Source organism: Antedon mediterranea, chromosome 4 (genome assembly GCF_964355755.1).
Source record: "Antedon mediterranea chromosome 4, ecAntMedi1.1, whole genome shotgun sequence".
Lineage (NCBI taxonomy): Eukaryota > Metazoa > Echinodermata > Crinoidea > Comatulida > Antedonidae > Antedon > Antedon mediterranea.
The window spans coordinates 35,987,196-36,006,495 of record NC_092673.1 but is presented as its reverse complement, the minus strand read 5'-3'; the positions used below and the strand labels follow the sequence as shown (position 1 = coordinate 36,006,495).

Sequence of the window (19,300 nt, the reverse complement as noted above, 5' to 3'; positions counted from 1 at the left end):
AGAAATAAAACGATAACATGTCTTACTTCGACAACAACTAAGATCATTCTGCCGAAACAACGCTCACGCAGCGTATTCAAAATGGTTCACCTGATATGCAAATTAGCACAAATACGAGTGACCAGTAAATGATCGCGACATAATGCGCCACCAATAATGCCTTGATAAAAGATACTACTTCGGAAAACTAGGCCTACTGGTTCTAAAATAGTATTTTTGCTGCAATTAAATAACTTCATCTATCGAGTCTCTCTAGCTCTACTGACTTTTATTTAATTGGCTTAAAATCTCTCTTGGCAATGGTGTAAATATTATGATTGCAAATCGATGTATCATGTAGTCGATTGTAACATTTAAATTAATCAAAGCTTAGCAGCCACAACGTGCCTGAGTTTAACCCACGACGTCGTGTTTCCCTGCTCAATCCTGGAATGTATGAAACTAGCCAGGGGCACGTACACGTAGGCCTACTTCGATTGGTGATTAGTTCAACACAACAAAGAGCTAGCCAATCAAATTGTTCACAAAAGAAACTTTCGTCCAATTGTCTGTGTTCATTTTGTTGCTTCATATTCATAATAAGGATTTAAAAAATGACATTCGAACTTAATTATTGGATATGTGAGTTATATTATAGGCCATGCCTCCTTATTTCTGAAATATTGATTTATTAATCAATGTTAGTTTAGAATTATTAGGATATATACCCATGATAGCCTGCTTTTAGGCCATGTGTGCGTAGTGTGATCTAAGCCTAACTAGGTATCCGCAGCAGGCGTAACATGACTGTAGCAATCTAAGCCTCAGTATCAGCAGCTACCTAGACTTAGCGTAGGCCAAGCCTAGTCAAATAATAACTGCTGGGTGTGTGTCTCGTAGCAGTAAATAATACAGGTACAAAACCAACTCCAACATTCAGTTATAAGATATTGTAAACTTTTTTGTGTCTGTTTATTTCACATTGAATATATTTTACAATTGATTAACAAGAAAGGTTTATACATGATCTAAGGCTAGTACAGTATATATTATTACCAAATAAAGATATATTATTTGATTTACACATTACATATATGGTTAATATATCGAAGAAATTCAGAGTTCGAAAGATGATAATAATTAAAACACATTGTTGATCCAATGCAAAATTAGCATCATTCAGTAGTTGCCAATAAGTCATGGTTGATTTGATTTACATGGCTACAGCCAATCTATCTCTGTTTAAAATTGTTCACAAAAGAAACTTTCGTCCAATTGTCCATGTTCATGTGTTGCTCCATGTTCATACTCAGGGTTAAAAAATTACATTTGAACTTAATGATTGGAGATGTGAGTTGTATAATAGGCCAATTATGCCTCCTTATTTCCGAGAGAATAACTATAAACTTTTTTTTAATATTACCAAACATGCTTATTGTTTAGGTTGGTTAAAATCAATTCCAACAAATTAAATTCTTTCATACAATTATTCAAAGGTCAGCAGGTCAAAGGTTGATTATGACCATTCCAGGTCAGTGATAACTTTCTTGGCTTTCTCAGCAGCTTTATTGCAAAAGTATCCATATCCTTTCTTGTTGCCTAGCGACAGTAAATAACGAGCATACTCAATGTATATTTTCTCTAGAATACTTCGTAAGATAAACTGTTAAAGAAAAAAGTTTTGCAAACCTACAATTTCACCAGTAATATTAACATACAGTATAAATATCAAATGTACCATAATGGAGTGGAGTTGTGGCTTGGCTACCAGTACAAGGATCCTGGGTTCAAGTCCTGTCATGTCAGGATTTTTTCAAATGACAAATTACAACTCCACTCCTAAGTATATGTTTGTCTTGTGAACAAGATTGCCACCTTTAAGAAGGATAGTGAATTAATTCGCTTAATATGGTTATCCTTGGCAATTTGCCTAAACATATAAAAAAAACAAACAATGGGTTCTGTAGAATCTATATTATAAGTGAGAGAGTTTGTCTGTCTGTCTGTTTGTTTGTTTGTTCGTTATACAAATTTTTGTTACTGCACATAATCTTACATATGGGGTATCAAAATGACCGCTATTGTACCGGGAATGTTCTAAGCTATATTTCAACATCATCCGCCACCTAGGATCCAAGTTAGGGACCAAAATGTGGTCAAAACCCCCACTTTCGATGTTTGTTCGTTATACAAATTTCTGTTTCTGCACGTAACCATACGTATGGGGTATCAAAATGATGGCAATTGTACCCGTAAGGTTTTAAACTACATTTTAAAAAATTCCCCCGACTCCTGGGATTTTTGTGGGAGGGGTGGGTGGTGTGGTGGTTTGTGATGTCACATTTTTGCTAGGGCTCGGGGTTGTAGGCTATCGAATTGTAAAATATATACTACAAAATTTTTACAGTATTTGAATTATCCTCAGCAAGGCGTTTGGGGAAATATAGATATATATATACATATTTTATTCATTAACCAATATGACACCTATTCAATTACACATTTAGCAAAGTACTTTAACCATATCCAGCTTTGTATCGGTCTCTTGGATTGTCTCATTACAGACATCCATACGTGTGTGAACATACACATGTTGTTTACTGTTACTGTGTTCAACTATATCACCAATCCTCCAAGAAAAAAACGTCAATTGTGGGAGAGTGGGGTTGGGAGATTAGATTTTGCTTACACCAGAATTGTTGGAAAATGTTAAAGTATTTAATCATCCCTGGGAAGCGGATGGGAGTTTGGGGTGGATGTAGGCTTATCACCATGCCCGAAACTGTATTTGGAATGTTTTAAACTACATTTGAAAACTGCCACTGAGGGATTATGGGTTGGGAGTGAAAATAACATAATTTGTACTGGAACCGGCTTCAACACATCACCCAGGGGAGGAGGAGTTAAGGTTTGTTGATGTGGCTGGGGTGGTGAGAGGAGAAAGAAGGCTGGGGGCCCGCAGTATCTAAATTAGATATTTTAATTATCAGCCAATATGACACCTATTCATTTACACAATTTACAACGTACTTCAACCATTATTAGACCCATCATAGCTATGTATACTCCTCTCAATTTGAAGGTTACGTTGAATTGAATTTGTCCATCACTGGGAAGAATTTGTTTTTAAAAAAGAGTATGGGGTGGTATTGAAGAAGGGTGGAGATTGGTGAGTATAGACATATACTGGCGTCGGGTGTTGAGAAGGCTTTAAACTAATTTTGAAACCCGCCCTGGGGCGGGTATAATTGCTAGTATAAATATAAATACGAATTTAATATAAAGTATAGTACAAGATAAAGTAAAGGATATTTGTAACTTTGTCTTCAGGAAGAACACCAAACTCAGAGCATGCCTCAGCCAGCATTGCTGCTCGGTCATAGTAGTGTAAGCTGAAAAAAAAATGAAAAATACCATTACACACCATTTTGTTATCTATATGTAATTAATGAAAGAACTATGTCTAATTTATTATAATTAATTATTATTATTTATTCAGGTAAAATATATACATTTTACAAAATATAATACAAATCAACAAATTAAACAAACGTGACGCAAGAAAATATAAAATCAATCACTAGCTGCCAGACAAGCACAAAAGCAGTTTAAGCCACTGTCACCAGTTAGTGCCAGACAAGCACAAAAGCAGTTTAAGCCACTGTCACCAGTTAGTGCCAGACAATCACAAAAGCAGTTTAAGCCACTGTCACCAGTTAGTGCCAGACAATCACAAAAGCAGTTTAAGCCACTGTCACCAGTTAGTGCCAGGCAAGCACAAAAGCAGTTTAAGCCACTGTCACCAGTTAGTGCCAGACAAGCACAAAAGCAGTTTAAGCCACTGTCACCAGTTAGTGCCAGACAATCACAAAAGCAGTTTAAGCCACTGTCACCAGTTAGTGCCAGACAATCACAAAAGCAGTTTAAGCCACTGTCACCAGTTAGTGCCAGGCAAGCACAAAAGCAGTTTAAGCCACTGTCACCAGTTAGTGCCAGACAATCACAAAAGCAGTTTAAGCCACTGTCACCAGTTAGTGCCAGGCAAGCACAAAAGCAGTTTAAGCCACTGTCACCAGTTAGTGCCAGACAATCACAAAAGCAGTTTAAGCCACTGTCACCAGTTAGTGCCAGACAATCACAAAAGCAGTTTAAGCCACTGTCACCAGTTAGTGCCAGACAATCACAAAAGCAGTTTAAGCCACTGTCACCAGTTAGTGCCAGACAATCACAACAGCAGTTTAAGCCACTGTCACCAGTTAGTGCCAGACAAGCACAAAAGCAGTTTAAGCCACTGTCACCAGTTAGTGCCAGACAAGCACAAAAGCAGTTTAAGCCACTGTCACCAGTTAGTGCCAGACAATCACAAAAGCAGTTTAAGCTACTGTCACCAGTTAGTGCCAGACAATCACAAAAGCAGTTTAAGCCACTGTCACCAGTTAGTGCCAGACAAGCACAAAAGCAGTTTAAGCCACTGTCACCAGTTAGTGCCAGACAAGCACAAAAGCAGTTTAAGCCACTGTCACCAGTTAGTGCCAGACAAGCACAAAAGCAGTTTAAGCCACTGTCACCAGTTAGTGCCAGACAAGCACCAAAGCAGTTTAAGCCACTGTCACCAGTTAGTGCCAGACAAGCACAAAAGCAGTTTAAGCCACTGTCACCAGTTAGTGCCAGACAAGCACAAAAGCAGTTTAATCCACTGTCACCAGTTAGTGCCAGACAAGCACAAAAGCAGTTTAAGCCACTGTCACCAGTTAGTGCCAGACAATCACAAAAGCAGTTTAAGCCACTGTCACCAGTTAGTGCCAGACAAGCACAAAAGCAGTTTAAGCCACTGTCACCAGTTAGTGCCAGACAAGCACAAAAGCAGTTTAAGCCACTGTCACCAGTTAGTGCCAGACAAGCACAAAAGCAGTTTAAGCCACTGTCACCAGTTAGTGCCAGACAAGCACAAAAGCAGTTTAAGCCACTGTCACCAGTTAGTGCCAGACAAGCACAAAAGCAGTTTAAGCCACTGTCACCAGTTAGGTGTGTTTTTTATTCATGTATGTATCTTTTATATCAACTACTTTGACTGTATAAATGTTTACATGTTTAGTGGTCATTTTTTATTTATTAATAAATGTAAGAGTTAAAGTTACTTGCCTCATTAGCAACTCAAGTACCCTTCTAAACTGTCCCATTGAGAGGAGCACCAATATGGCCAATGACTTCTGATTGACAGTCGGCGTACAAAGATAGTCAACCCATCGCTTGAGTACCTCACAACACTCTGCATAGCTCAGGGTTGCCTACAAGTAAATATAACATTAGTATATACAATCAGCCTAGGTTCACGTCACTCCTCAACCATTGTTCTGGTGGTGGAACAAGTCTTCTCGGATAAGGATTTAAGCCATAGGTCCACATCTGGCTCGTGTGCACTTTAAAGAACCCAGCAAATCTTTCGAAAGAGTAGGGGGTTACCCTGTTGTTGTGAACAGACGAACGGGTGATATTTGATGGCAGCACTCGACACTCCTTAGGGGAGTAGAAAGTTGTGGTATGTGTCGTCCTCTTGACAACACAAATATTCAAAGACAAGATTTCTCACAATAGATTTAAAAGAGTTACCTTTGCTAGCCATACTGCCTGATTCCACTGACCATAAGTCTGCAGATACCTGCATGCATCTAGACCTTTATCAATCAGACACAGCAACTGTACACCCTCTATAAAACATTAATTATTGATACATTTATTTCCTTCTGGTTATGACATAACATAATATACAACTGTTTAGTAGTACACACACTTTCTTAAGCTCTGTCTATACTTTCAAAAAAGTGTGATGTGCCCAAATATGGTAGTGATATGCTTAAATATGGTAGTGATATGACATCATCATGTCCATATATACTTGCTTGATGTTATGGGTCGGTTAGAAAGCTAAATATAGCTTATATGACCCTTCCTGTCTTCGTATGACTCCGGGTGTACACATAATGTTCCAAAGTGATTATAAATATGAAAAGGTAAACTTGCAGTCAAGGGACTTCCAATTACCATTGAGGAGTGACTTGAACAGATTTAAATTTGGAGCTTTTACAACATTATATGGGCACATCAAGCCTTAATATAGTGCATAATTAGTAACTGACCTGACAATCTACCATTTGCTATGAGACTCGTTGCTACAAGTTTAATTGTACTCTGAGAAGCACCTGAAGACCTGATTGTGGCTACCAAGCATGCCCTCAATAGGTCCACGTAATAGCTATCATTCTCAGACTCAGTTTCAAGGAAAAGTTGTACAGCTCTATCAGTCTATAAATATAACAAATATGTTTAATACTTGTCCAAATTATTATTAACCATCATATTCCATTTAAAATTCAAATTAGGAAGTTGCAATGTTGTCAATTTTTTCTTTTTGTATTTGGGGACCCCAATAAAAAGAATTTTTTTATTAAACTTTCTCAGTTCAATATTATTTCTTGTATCTTTCCTTTTATTACAATTTTTGTCTATAAAATTTAATTAACTGAAATAAAAAGAAAAGCATGATGCACACCTGTCCCAGGAGCATCAAACTTTCAGCACACTTCTTTGTATGTGCATAAGTTGCTCTCTTGTTGTCATGAAGACATAGACGTTCCAATTGATATCTCTGCAAAAAAAAAACCAATGAATTCAAACAACTACAAAAATTAAGGGTTTACAAGGGCTTTATAGATGTATGGAATTTGTTATTGCTGTGAAAGAGTTTGATGGACAAAAAGTGTTTTCAGTATAAATCAAACAAATTATGGTTAATGCTATTACTACTTAAAACCTTTATTTTGAGTAATTTTCTGACTGCTCCACCTGAGTTGCTTTAGTATGGTTTTAGATTAGAACTTTTTATGATTAGAAATAAAATTCAAACAGGACAAACCTTATAAGACTGGTTTGTACAGAGTGCGTCATAGCAACAGTCAAGTGAAGGTTCTTTCAGACATGTGCACTTAATGGCCTCCTCTTTCTTATCTATCAGATTTAGAAGATCACTACCACCAGCAATGTGCATTGGATCTAGTGGATCCCCAGGAAGGTAGATGTCAGAGGTCGATGGTGTCGCTGCCAGCTCTGTGCTATTCTGTTATACAGTAGATAGGGGTCAAAGCTATGTTATTATATTTTGGGTATTGTACTGTACAATCAACAATCAATCAAGTCCTGTTTAGATTTTCTAAAGCTCTGTCTACACTATCCAATTAGTTTGACAAACAAACTGTGATGGCCCCAAATATGGTAGTGATATGGCCAAATATGGTAGTGATATGACATCATAATGTCCATATATGGGCACATTTTTGTGTGTAGACAGAGCTTTAGAAAACATACAGTATCCAATTCAAGGAAATAAATGATTAAGTGACCCACCTTATGAATGATACAGCCCAGTCTAGCTTGCTCACTCTTTAAGTAATAGAGTGCCACTGTCCAAAAGTTCATTTCCGCTTCATCCCCAAATAGATTAGCAGCAAAGAGGCATCGTTGTGCTGTTCCGTACGGACACGCACTAAGGTACGATTGGATCTCCATTGGTAGTAGGTTCATCTGAACATTTACTAATTCTATGATATTCTCATCTTCTGGTGTTTCACTGCCATAAAAAACAAATCATTTATACATATTTATTGTTTGAACTCTTGAGGAGATCAAAGCATATTGATCGAAACGTCGAGAAACTCAACAGTTCTTTTCAGAACTAATATAAGCGGTGTACTACAAACTTTATATCAACATTATACATATTTATTATTTTTTGCAGCACTAATTGAAAAAAAATCATACAGCTATGCTACTTACTATTCACTAGAAAGTTCCAAAGTGTACGAATCATTCCATGCCTGATGTTGTATGGTATATTTCATGGCTAGTCCAGCCTTGGCGGTCAGTAGATGAGGACAGAAAACAGGCTCTGAAAATGGTGTATGTGTAGTAATATCAAAGATGGAAGTGGGCTAAAACCAATTCTTTCGTTATCACAGACATTTTAGTGCCTTCTTAGTATTTTTTAGTATACAAATAATGAATGTTTATGAGTGTATTGGTACAAATAATCGCATGAGGTGAATGATGGTCATATTTCAACGAGGTAAAGTCGAGTTGAAATATAACCTATCATCATTAATTACACTTAATGTTCACTGCAGAAATACAAAATAGGCGGCACTGTTGTATTTCAAATGTAAATAGTATAACACAATATTTTCCAACAATTTAAAAAAAACAAAACTATTGAATGATCGTTCAATAGTGCGTACTATTGCACTCCATGTGAGCCACTATCATTCAACCAAATGACAGGAATTTATTTAGGTGTTGATATAATAGTTCTTAATTACCTGGAAGCACACTGTGTGATAATGATGTACATGTAGCTTTAAATTCCACATCGTACACTCGCAGACAGCCATCTTCAGTAAGCACCACAGGTTTATCAGATGACGCCCAATCAGAATCAAGTACTTTGAAACTTTCTTTGTTGCCACGTAGACCACTAATCCTTGTTATCTGTGAATAGACTGGCATATCAACATTTTGCTTGACAAATTTAAGCAGTACCTAAGCAGAGCATTTATTTTATCAACCCAGTCTTATCTTAAGAATGTATTTGATCTGATTATAGTCAGTTTCAGAAATCCATCCTTTGACAAAAATAACTTTAAATATATTTCTTTCTACCATCAGTAGGAACATATAAATATGTGTATTAATAATCTTTTTGTTGAAATAATTTCAAATCCTACTAATATAGATAAATTTTTCTTTTGTTGACCAAAAAGATGAGTACGATTTACAGGACTTTCGATCCATTGGATCAACAAAAAAGACCAATGTCTCTTCTATAGTAATCCTTTCTTACTGCATTTGTGTCCCATATATCAACTCCATCATTCCATAGTATCATTAGTCTCATATTGCCTTTACCAGGAGCAAACTTCAGTTTCTTTAGCCAACCACGATGTGTTGGTACATTCCTGTGTATTAACAGTATACAAACATGAAATCAATCTTTACCATACTAATAATACATTCATACATATGATAAGAGAAACACCTTTTTAAAGTAGAAACCACTGGAAATACTTTCTTATAAAATGTATTTATTGATTTAAGTGAAATCAATCAAGAATGGCAATTCTATTGACATCAATTGCTGAAAACTCATCTCTCATGAAATGACGTAATTCTACCTAGTTTGAGTCTTGTGGTCGTAGCGCTTTAGAGAATTTATTTTGGTTAGGTGCTATACAAAAGACCATTATTATTATTAAATACTTAGTATTACTTCTTATTACAGGATTTGCAGAAGCCAGCTTAATTAATCCTCTGATTTCAACATAGACATTTCCTTATACTACTTCTTCTGCTTCTGCCCTAGACTCCTGGGGCATTTATTTACACAGCACATAAGCCAATACAGTAACATTGTAAACCACCAGAGACCTTCCGTTTAAATAGTAAATTGAACACACCTTGATATTTTGCCCTTAATGTCCCACAGATTTAAGTTGCCTTCTGTGTCACCTAACACCATCAGGTCTTGCTTCCAGGCTATACAAGTCACACTACCCATTCCACTCTGTAAATACACACATATATTGTGATACTTATCAGAAGATAAACTTCTAATGAAAAAGTGTTGGGAGAATTAGGTAATATTTTTTGCTTTCCAAGAACAGTAGTATTTATAAAACAGTAGTATTTATAAAACAGTAGTATTTATAAAACAGTAGTATTTATAAAACAGTAGTATTTATAAAACAGTAGTATTTATAAAACAGTAGTATTTATAAAAAAGTGGTATTTATAAAACAGTGGTATTTATAAAACAGTAGTATTTATAAAACAGTAGTATTTATAAAACAGTAGTATTTATAAAACAGTAGTATTTATAAAACAGTAGTATTTATAAAACAGTAGTATTTATATAACAGTGGTATTTATAAAACAGTGGTATTTATAAAACAGTAGTATTTATAAAACAGTGGTATTTATAAAACAGTAGTATTTATATAACAGTGGTATTTATAAAACAGTAGTATTTATAAAACAGTAGTATTTATAAAACAGTGGTATTTATAAAACAGTAGTATTTATATAACAGTGGTATTTATAAAACAGTGGTATTTATAAAACAGTGGTATTTATAAAACAGTAGTATTTATAAAACAGCATACAAAATGACAATAAATACAAAGAATAATACAAAGACATGTAAAGCAGGGGATAACCATTTAAGTTGTTTGTTTCCTAAAGGGTCTCCAAATTAAACATGTAAAGCAGAGGATAACCTGTAAGTTGTTTGTTTCCTAAAGGGTTCCCAAATTAAACATGTAAAGCAGAGGATAACCATTTAAGTTGTTTGTTTCCTAAAGGGTCTCCAAATTAAACATGTAAAGCAGAGGATAACCCTTTAAGTTGTTTGTTTCCTAAAGGGTCTCCAAATTAAACATGTAAAGCAGAGGATAACCATTTAAGTTGTTTGTTTCTTAAAGGGTCTCCAAATTAAACATGTAAAGCAGAGGATAACCATTTAAGTTGTTTGTTTCCTAAAGGGTCTCCAAATTAAACATGTAAAGCAGAGGATAACCATTTAAGTTGTTTGTTTCCTAAAGGGTCTCCAAATTAAACATGTAAAGCAGAGGATAACCATTTAAGTTGTTTGTTTCCTAAAGGGTCTCCAAATTAAACATGTAAAGCAGAGGATAACCTGTAAGTTGTTTGTTTCCTAAAGGGTCTCCAAATTAAACATGTAAAGCAGAGGATAACCATTTAAGTTGTTTGTTTCCTAAAGGGTCCCCAAATCTCCTGGTTATCTTACCTCAGGTGGCATCTTGGAGCCATCTTTAACTGTACTACCTTGAACAATGAAGTGATACAACAGTCCATTGTTGTCAGTAAAAACAAAGTGTTCTCTGGATATAGATGTTGATGTAGCTTTAGTTCCAGCATGCACACCAACAGTATCTTAGGATAGATGTAACAAAATTACAGAACTAGATATAACCCTAACCCTAACAGTATCTTAGGATAGATGTAACAAAATTACAGAATTATGTTCATAACTAGATATAACCCTAACCCTAACTAGATATATTCATAGACTGTTATGCTATACAATGATACTAGTCTACTATATCTTTAACACCAAATGCAATTATAATCATATCACTATGCTCAACTGTTTTAATCTTAGAAAACCCAAAATAAACACACCTAATATATGTGAAGCTGTTGGAGTGGTTTCTTTAACAGGTAGGTTGCCAGAAATAGACTCATGTAAGGCTTGTTGCTGTTGTCTCTTCTTTAAGTTCTTTACGTTGTGAGATGGTGACCACTCCTGTCAAATAAAACAATATTCAATAAATATATATACTGATTTTCTTTTTCTTTATATACAGTAATTTTGATCTTACAGAAATGGTATGGACACATAATTAGACTACCAGACGGTATGCAAATTAGACTACCAGACGGTATGCAAATTAGACCAGCAATGAAGGAAACTGAAAAGAGAGTAAAAAGACCAAAAGAAAACTGGATTTAAAGAAAGATTTAAAAGGAAAAAATGTAGACTTTAGCACAATAACAAACCATCCTGCCCAAAACAGAAAAATATGGAAGCAAATCTTGGAAAGCATAATGTGAATGACGGAAAACATTTCAAGAGACTAGAGAGAGAATGTTTGTATTACATTACCAAAGCTGTAATAATAGGAAAGTTAGTTGGCATTTCTCTGAGCATCGTGCATGACTTCAAGTCCCAAACTTCAAAAGCTTTCTCTTTGAACATAATTATAAAATACAGCCTGTAAAAAAAAATTATTTATAAGAAATAGTTCTTTAGTAGACAAACTTATAATTGACAAAATACTTCATTATTGCTAAGTATTTTCACTTACTTTAAGTGAGAAACTTTCACAGCTTCAATAGGTGATTCTTCCCCCTTTTCTTTTCTCAATGGAGTAGTCCGTCCAGTTTGAAGATCTAATAAAAGAAGTTCATTCCGGACTAGTCCATTATTATTAGGGTTTGGATGGCTGAAGGAAAAGAAGCTGTTGAGGTTGATCCATTCTATTCCCCTAAAAAATAAAAGATAATAAAAAGATTTTCTTGGTGCTTATTACATATAATACATGTATATACTGTATACAGTACAAGCTATTGTTAAGTATTATATCAATTGAAATACAGACCTGATATTTGATATATGTATGTTATACTCCTTGACAAGAGCACCAGATGATACATTAAAGACTTGAACCAATCCTGTAGCTGTACCCACGGCAACAAGTGGTTGATGGTAAGTCAGGTTTTTAGTAGTTAATGGCGGACACATACGAATCACAGTTGGCATAATGCCAACACCACTCAATAATCCTGTCAATACAAACTTCAAAATAACCTCATGTCCATGTTTTGTTTCGTTTCCAAGATTCTGAGCATGACCAATCAGATCTGATAAGCACAGTTTTGGATAAGGTGCGGCGACTTGTGATTTCTGCGGTGATTTGATAGGTGGTAAGAATTCAAATTCACCGTTGCTGTCGCTGGAGTAACCAGGAGAGAAGAGAGGTGTGAGAACTAGCTGTGAATGCGTATTACTAATGGTACTTGGAATGTAGTCTATGGTGATCAAGTTCCAAAACAAAATACGGCCGTCACTCATAACTAGTGCGATGCTGCGTTCTGTACACAAACACACTGCGATGCTGAATGCTCGGACATGTTTGGTGACTCGCAGCGGATCCGACTGACAACGTAGATCATATATTATCTCAAGCTGGTCAAATCCTGTTCCAGCTTCACCTACAAATTCAAACATAAACGTAAGGCTTTGTCTACACTATCAAATGTTATGTGTCAAAATATATGGACATGATGATGTCATATTACTACCATATATTTGGGCATATCACCACCATATTGGGCACATTACACTTTTTGTCAAAATAGTTTGATAGTGTAGACAGGGCTTAAGACTACAACAAAAAATAATTTTTCTTTTGAGTGGTCACTTTAATTATGTGATGGAGTTAATAATGTACACACATTACCTTGAAAGTTACTAAAACTGCCCAACTGGTCAATCGGCGTTACTGCTGATGTTGGGTGATTTGAAGACTGACCATTACGTCTCACACGGACACTAATACTTCCATTCTCATGCATACATACAAGTACATCACGTTGTCTATGGATAACAAATCAGACTTTTAGATAATGAAAAAACAAAAATGGCCACTCTCAAAGCCTTATTTACAACATCAAATTTATGTAACAAAAATGTGATGACCCCATAATATATGGACATAATGATGCCATATCACTATCATTTATTTGGACCCCATTGGAAATAGGCTGGTTTTTTTCTGGCCTAATGGGTGTTCCTGATGCTCGTTATTTTGTCTTTTGTCTCTATGTAATTTTAATGTTGAGCATCAAATAAAATCAATCAATCACTACCATATTTTGGAATTTCACTACCATATTTGGGCATGTCACACTTTTTTGTCAAACTAGTTTGGTAGTGTAGACAGAGCTAAATATTAATTGATAAACATGAGAATCCCTTGTTGAAACTAACCTGCAAGGATAAACCATTTGAAATGGTGAACCAGTCCTCTCCATTGGTATGGTTCCAACCGTTTGATTGATCTCTAGATCTAGTATCAGTATTTCCCGAGTGTACAATAGAAGTAGATGATGGCGACAGGATTGCAGGTAACAAAGCTGGATGCAGTCATTCAATGAGATGGGATCTGTGTCAGAGCTACCATTATCACTACTTCTACGAATACAAAAGAGTAAATTGTTTGGATATGTGCTTAGTTTTATTATTATGGCTTTTATTTCATACTCTCTAAAAATTGAATTGAGAGTTGATTACAATTATATAAAAAATCAATATAAAATATTACTATATTATTATATACACACATAATAATACGATATAAATCTCATTGAAATATAAAAAAAAACATATTGCAGTACATACAGCAGAAAAATTAGACATTTACAAATAAAAAAAAACAATTTAACAATAAAAAGTGTGCACTAGAATTCCTTTTTTATTTCCAAGATGCCCATGCCATGTTTCTTTTTGTAATTCAATTTCATAATCAAAATTTAAGCATAACAGTATGTAATACTCCTCACTTTGGTTTACTATCACCAACAAGTAGACGTACTCTTCTTAATGCTCCTTTTGGTTTGCCTCCATTTTTCTTCTCTCCTGTGGAGGCAGAGTTGCTACCCGACGACGATGGGATTGAACTTGGACATGTAATGTAAAATTTACGTCCATTACTTGAGGGCGCTTTAGCGATGGAAAAATCGTTGACAAACAAAATGCAATCATTTCCCAGCACTAAATATAAAAATTGAAAATTTAACCGAAGTGAAACAACCAATTAAATTTTAAGCTCTATGTTGGTACACTATAAAAATATTTCGAAAAAAAAATGTGATGTGCCCAAATATGGTAGTGATATACCCAAATATGGTAGTGATATGACATCGTCATGTTCATATATGGGCACATCACATTGTTTTGTCATATAAAGTTTGGAAGTGTAGACAAAGCTTAATAGTAGTAGTAACTAAAATTATTAGTGAACAAATTAAGTTAACAGTACTGTACTTAAGTTAACAGTACTGTACTTAAGTTAACAGTACTGTACTTAAGTTAACAGTACTGTACTTAAGTTAACAATACTGTACTTAAGTTAACAGTACTGTACTTAAGTTAACAGTACTGTACTTAAGTTAACAGTACTGTACTTAAGTTAACAGTACTGTACTTAAGTTAACAGTACTGTACTTAAGTTAACAGTACTGTACTTAAGTTAACAGTACTGTACTTAAGTTAACAGTACTGTACTTAAGTTAACAGTACTGTACTTATGTTAGTATTTTGTTAACTTACAAGTAAGGTTAGTGGGTTCAAATGGGTCAAAGGTCATAGATAGAATGTTATCTGTAAATGTTTTCTTCCAAAGTTTTGTGCCAGTTGCTACATTCCATAAAATGATTGAGTATGGTGGGTGAAGGGCAACCAGAAGATCATGTGACGCATCTTGTGTTGAAAGCCATTCCATCTCTGTGGAAAAAAAAAACATTTTAATGACTTTTCGACACATTTTGTAATATGTCAAAATCATTGAGATATGATATGAAAAAAGAAATAACTCATAATATTACTATCTAATCAATCAATCATTGACATTTTTATTCCAAGATCAAAATATAAACATATACAAATACAATAAAATGATAATGGAATCGGATACAAAATAAGTACAAGTACTTTAGACATGTAACCCTAACATGTAACCCTAACATGTAACCCTAACAAAATAGAACAAACATTATTAAAAAATATATCATGATTGTTATTACCTAAGACTGGTTTATTTCCTTCAGAAAAACTACTTCTTTCACAAGCTTCACTGACATCCCAAACAATGATGTGACCCGAGTTATCTGCTGATGCAAGACGTAAGGTGTATGGCGCCTCAATTGTGTGATGATAGTTTTCACGTGCCCACTTCACTCGTGTCACATGACTCTTGTGTTTTTCAAGTGTTTGAATTATCTAGAAATAACAATCAATTTTCTTTATTTATTTCTAAGGTTTTGGTTAGATAGTCTTGTTTGGTTCATTTACGGACGAATAATAATTAATTCAAACAAATAAAATAAAAAATAATTAAACAAACGCATCTTTTTTCTTTGTAATTTCTTTTTTTTTTTTCTCTCAGCGCTTTGGGACAATCTTTTGATTGTATAATGCACTTGTCAATTGTATGACTCACTATACGACCCCCGGGAGAGGTGCGTCATTTACAAATAATTACTGACGCAGGGGTGCGTCAAAAAACCTAGATGGTACGTCACATCAATGAACAAGGTGTGTCAATGTCCGTCACTTTACCACCCACCATATCATAAACAACATGGTCACAGTGCGTCAAAATGGGTGCGTCATGGTCACCTAAAGGTAAGTCACCTTTTTGACGCATGGGTGCGTCATGGTATTCAAAAGTATGACGCACATCGGACAAATGACGCACCTCTCCCGGGGGTCGTATAGTGGGTCATACAATTGACAAGTGCATAAGCGCTATATATAAATCAAACAACATTACATTACAATGAATGAATTAATGTATATTACCAACAATTTGGTATATCAAATGAATACAGGCACACTACCTGAACAGTCTTTGTGTCAACAACTACAACAGACGTCTGGCAGCCATATGCAAGCAATGATGGCCATCCCCTATAAAAGAAAAACAATCTACGTTTAATAATTTACGGTTTGACGGTGTTAAAATATATTAAACACATACAATTTGATAGTGTAGACAGAGTTTTAATTTAAGCTATGTCTACACTATCAAACTAGTTTGACAAAAAAGTGTGATGTGCCCAAATATGGTAGTGATATGCCCAAATATAGTAGTAATATGACATCATTATGTCCATACACTTTTTTTGTGACATAAAATTTGACAGTGTAGACAGTAGAGAGTAAATTTAGACCAGTCGCTGTTGCAAGCCTCTTGCAAACATCAGTTTCTACTACTGTAGGCCTACTAGCTAGGCCCTACCTAATCATTATGACTTCTCCACGTCACTCACAGGGATCACTCTCCCACTCTCCCTCCTTTCTTCTTGCATGTTCAATTTGCTGGTTGGATGAGCCTAGAATTCAGATGTTATAACTTACCAATCGGATGCATTTTTGTTCAAATTATGAAGTATACCTCCAATTGTTTTAGGCACGACATTCATAGTGAGGGTTTTCTGCAAATTTATAACATTTCAGCGTGTTTTTATGTTAAATATGATTTTAAGCATCACGGATTCCAGGATTCACGAAATGAAAATAACAGTAAAGGGCGCCCCCAATTGCATGAAACGCGAGATCCAGTGTTGCCAGCGATAAAATTTTAATTCATGCCGTAGCCTGTCATTGGAAAAATAATGACAAATCCTCAAAATGTGGCCCTAATTAAAAAACGTATGTAAAACCCTAACTGACACAAAGTGGGCCAAAAATGTTATCCCATGTCGTTACAAATTTATATTTTTAGTTTTGTGTGTAATAAACTAATAATTCCCAATATCTAAAGTGCGAAAATGGTAATTGCAAATGTCACTTTTACTATCCGAATTATATTTTATGTTACTGACTGTATATTATCTCAATTTAAAAATATATTCATTTTATAAGATTAATAAATAATATTTCAATAGATAACATTATTAAATAGGCCTAATAACAGTTTAACAATCATTATAAAATGTGTAAATATCTCTCTTTCAAAATAAAAGAAAAACATTTTATATTTATTTTAAAAAAAAGAAGAAATCCGTAGAGAGCTGAGAGAATCCAACGATAGTTAATAGAGCACTACCCGTTATGTGCCACAATGTACACGATTAATGAAAGGTGACAATAGTATAGTCTTATACGCGCTTCATATTACGTCATTCTAAATTTGCTTATTCATGACGTACTTTTGAGGAAACGAATCTAGTTTTATTTTAACCTTGCTATAAACCAGAGGGCCGGATAGCTGAGTTGGTAGAGCGTCGTGGAACACGATATCGTGGGTTCAAACCCCATGCCGGTCGGTGGAAAAGAGTTAAAGCTATGCGAGCTTCTGTGTTTGGGGTTCACAGATTTAAACGTCCCCCTTTCCACCACACATCACGAGGCAATAACATCAAAGCATCTGATGTGTGGTACCACAAGGCTGTGAGAGAGCCTTACCGTGCTAGAGGCAAGGGAGCAAGCACACCATCATTTTTTGTTTGGCTACCCGCCTCTTTCCGATCTCGTAAATTTTAGGTTTGGCGCCCTCAAGTTTAAGAACACCTAAGTTATGTTAGAAAATTAGGAACAAATAAATAGAAATGTGTAAAGATGCCGATGGCCTGGCTAGCAGGGGTGGCGCCAGGATCTTCCCGACGCGGGGGCTACATTCCCCGACGAGGGGGCTATGCGAGCGAAGCGAGCATCACAAGGCGGGGGGCCAGGGGGCCGCCAAGGGCCCCCGGTGGGGGTCCAGGGGGCGAAGCCCCCGGAAGCAACGCGTTCTAGCGTCATTTGAGGTCATTTTAATCCGATTTAGGGTAGCCATTTTTTCCATTTTTTATAATGCATATATAAAATACTGCGTGCAAAAAAACGATGCGCGATGACTGTTTCAATCCATATTTTTCAATTTAAAAAATAAAAGTTCAAAGAAAATTTAGAAAAATAGAGTTGGAGGTCCTGGAAATTGGACTTATTATACTTCAAAACATGAAACAAAATATATAAGTCCCTATCATGGTTGTGACTGAGCTAAGAAGTGTTTGAAAAATAGAGATGTTAGGTCCCGGAAAATGCACTTCTTGTACTTCGAAATATGACCAGCTTTATTGTTGGGGCTGAGCTAAGAAAATGTTTAAAACTAGAGCTGCAGGTCTTCAAAAAATTGCATTTTATACTTTGGAAACATCAGGCCCAGAGGCTTAAAAAACGCAAGCGTAGACCTTTTTCAGTCGGGGAAATAAGTTTATTCCTCCCAAGTGTATGCCTGCGTACCATCTGGACTTCCGAGTGGTGAGAGAAATTCATGACATCAGGACATTGAACATTTAATAACTTAGCTATAATAAGATGTTGGCTAAGCGAAAATGGCATGTTTTTTTGTTTAGTAATGGATGAAATATTTATTTTAGGTGCCCCACGGTACAGAAGGTTACTTGTAAATTAAAAAATTGGTGAACATACGAACAATTAACATAATTCGTTTTTGCTGTAGTGTAGCGCACGTCGACACAGTACACGACGTAACCGTCGGTAAACTTCGCCTGGAAAATAACTACAGTACACATTTTGGTCCCTGGATGGAACATGATATCACGACCCAACGTTGAACGATTCGTACAACGGGATACCGCCAGACAAGTGCGTACCTATAGCTATTGTTTAGTAGTAAGTTACATCGCTGGCAATAATGAATGCATATAAAGTGCATAATATCACTCTGACGTACTCTCACGGTCAATGAGACGTCGAGGTTTTCTAGGCGCTGAAGCTACGAAGTGAACGCGAACGAATTATATTCCCCGACAAAAAGTATCCGAACCGTCGGTAAACTTCGCCTGGAAAATAACTACATTACACATTTTGGTCCCTGGATGGAACTTGATATCACGCGTCTCGACCCAACGTTGAACGATTCGTACAAAGGGATACCGCCAGACAAGTGCGTACCTAGCTAAT

At 35.6% G+C, this 19,300-nt stretch overlaps 1 protein-coding gene across 1 annotated transcript; it reads right to left on the bottom strand.

Annotated features, from left to right (window-relative positions):
• Positions 1-949: 949 nt before the first annotated feature.
• Positions 950-16,884, bottom strand: LOC140047457 (WD repeat-containing protein 11-like). The gene is made up of 24 exons (XM_072092495.1): positions 16,748-16,884; positions 16,228-16,297; positions 15,412-15,607; positions 14,939-15,112; positions 14,170-14,380; positions 13,598-13,801; positions 13,068-13,204; positions 12,207-12,819; positions 11,913-12,092; positions 11,711-11,819; positions 11,227-11,350; positions 10,832-10,977; positions 9,483-9,589; positions 8,870-8,984; positions 8,349-8,517; positions 7,810-7,921; positions 7,381-7,603; positions 6,893-7,093; positions 6,530-6,625; positions 6,117-6,282; positions 5,590-5,687; positions 5,122-5,267; positions 3,292-3,371; positions 950-1,632 (listed from the first exon to the last, which is right to left on the bottom strand). Exons 1-24 carry the CDS (start codon positions 16,810-16,812, stop codon positions 1,496-1,498), a joined length of 3,879 nt encoding a protein of 1,292 aa, XP_071948596.1. The 5' UTR covers positions 16,813-16,884; the 3' UTR covers positions 950-1,495.
• Between the last annotated feature and the right edge of the window lie 2,416 nt (positions 16,885-19,300).

Excerpts from the sequence above, each read along its gene's own strand:
- LOC140047457 (XM_072092495.1), bottom strand. The coding sequence starts at position 16,812 with ATGAATGTCGTGCCTAAAACAATTGGAGGTATACTTCATAATTTGAAC. Across the intron at positions 8,985-9,482 it reads ATTAAGGGCAAAATATCAAG|GAATGTACCAACACATCGTG; the intron begins GTGTGTTCAATT and ends GTTAATACACAG. Across the intron at positions 7,604-7,809 it reads TTGGAACTTTCTAGTGAATA|TGAAACACCAGAAGATGAGA; the intron begins GTAAGTAGCATA and ends TTTTTATGGCAG.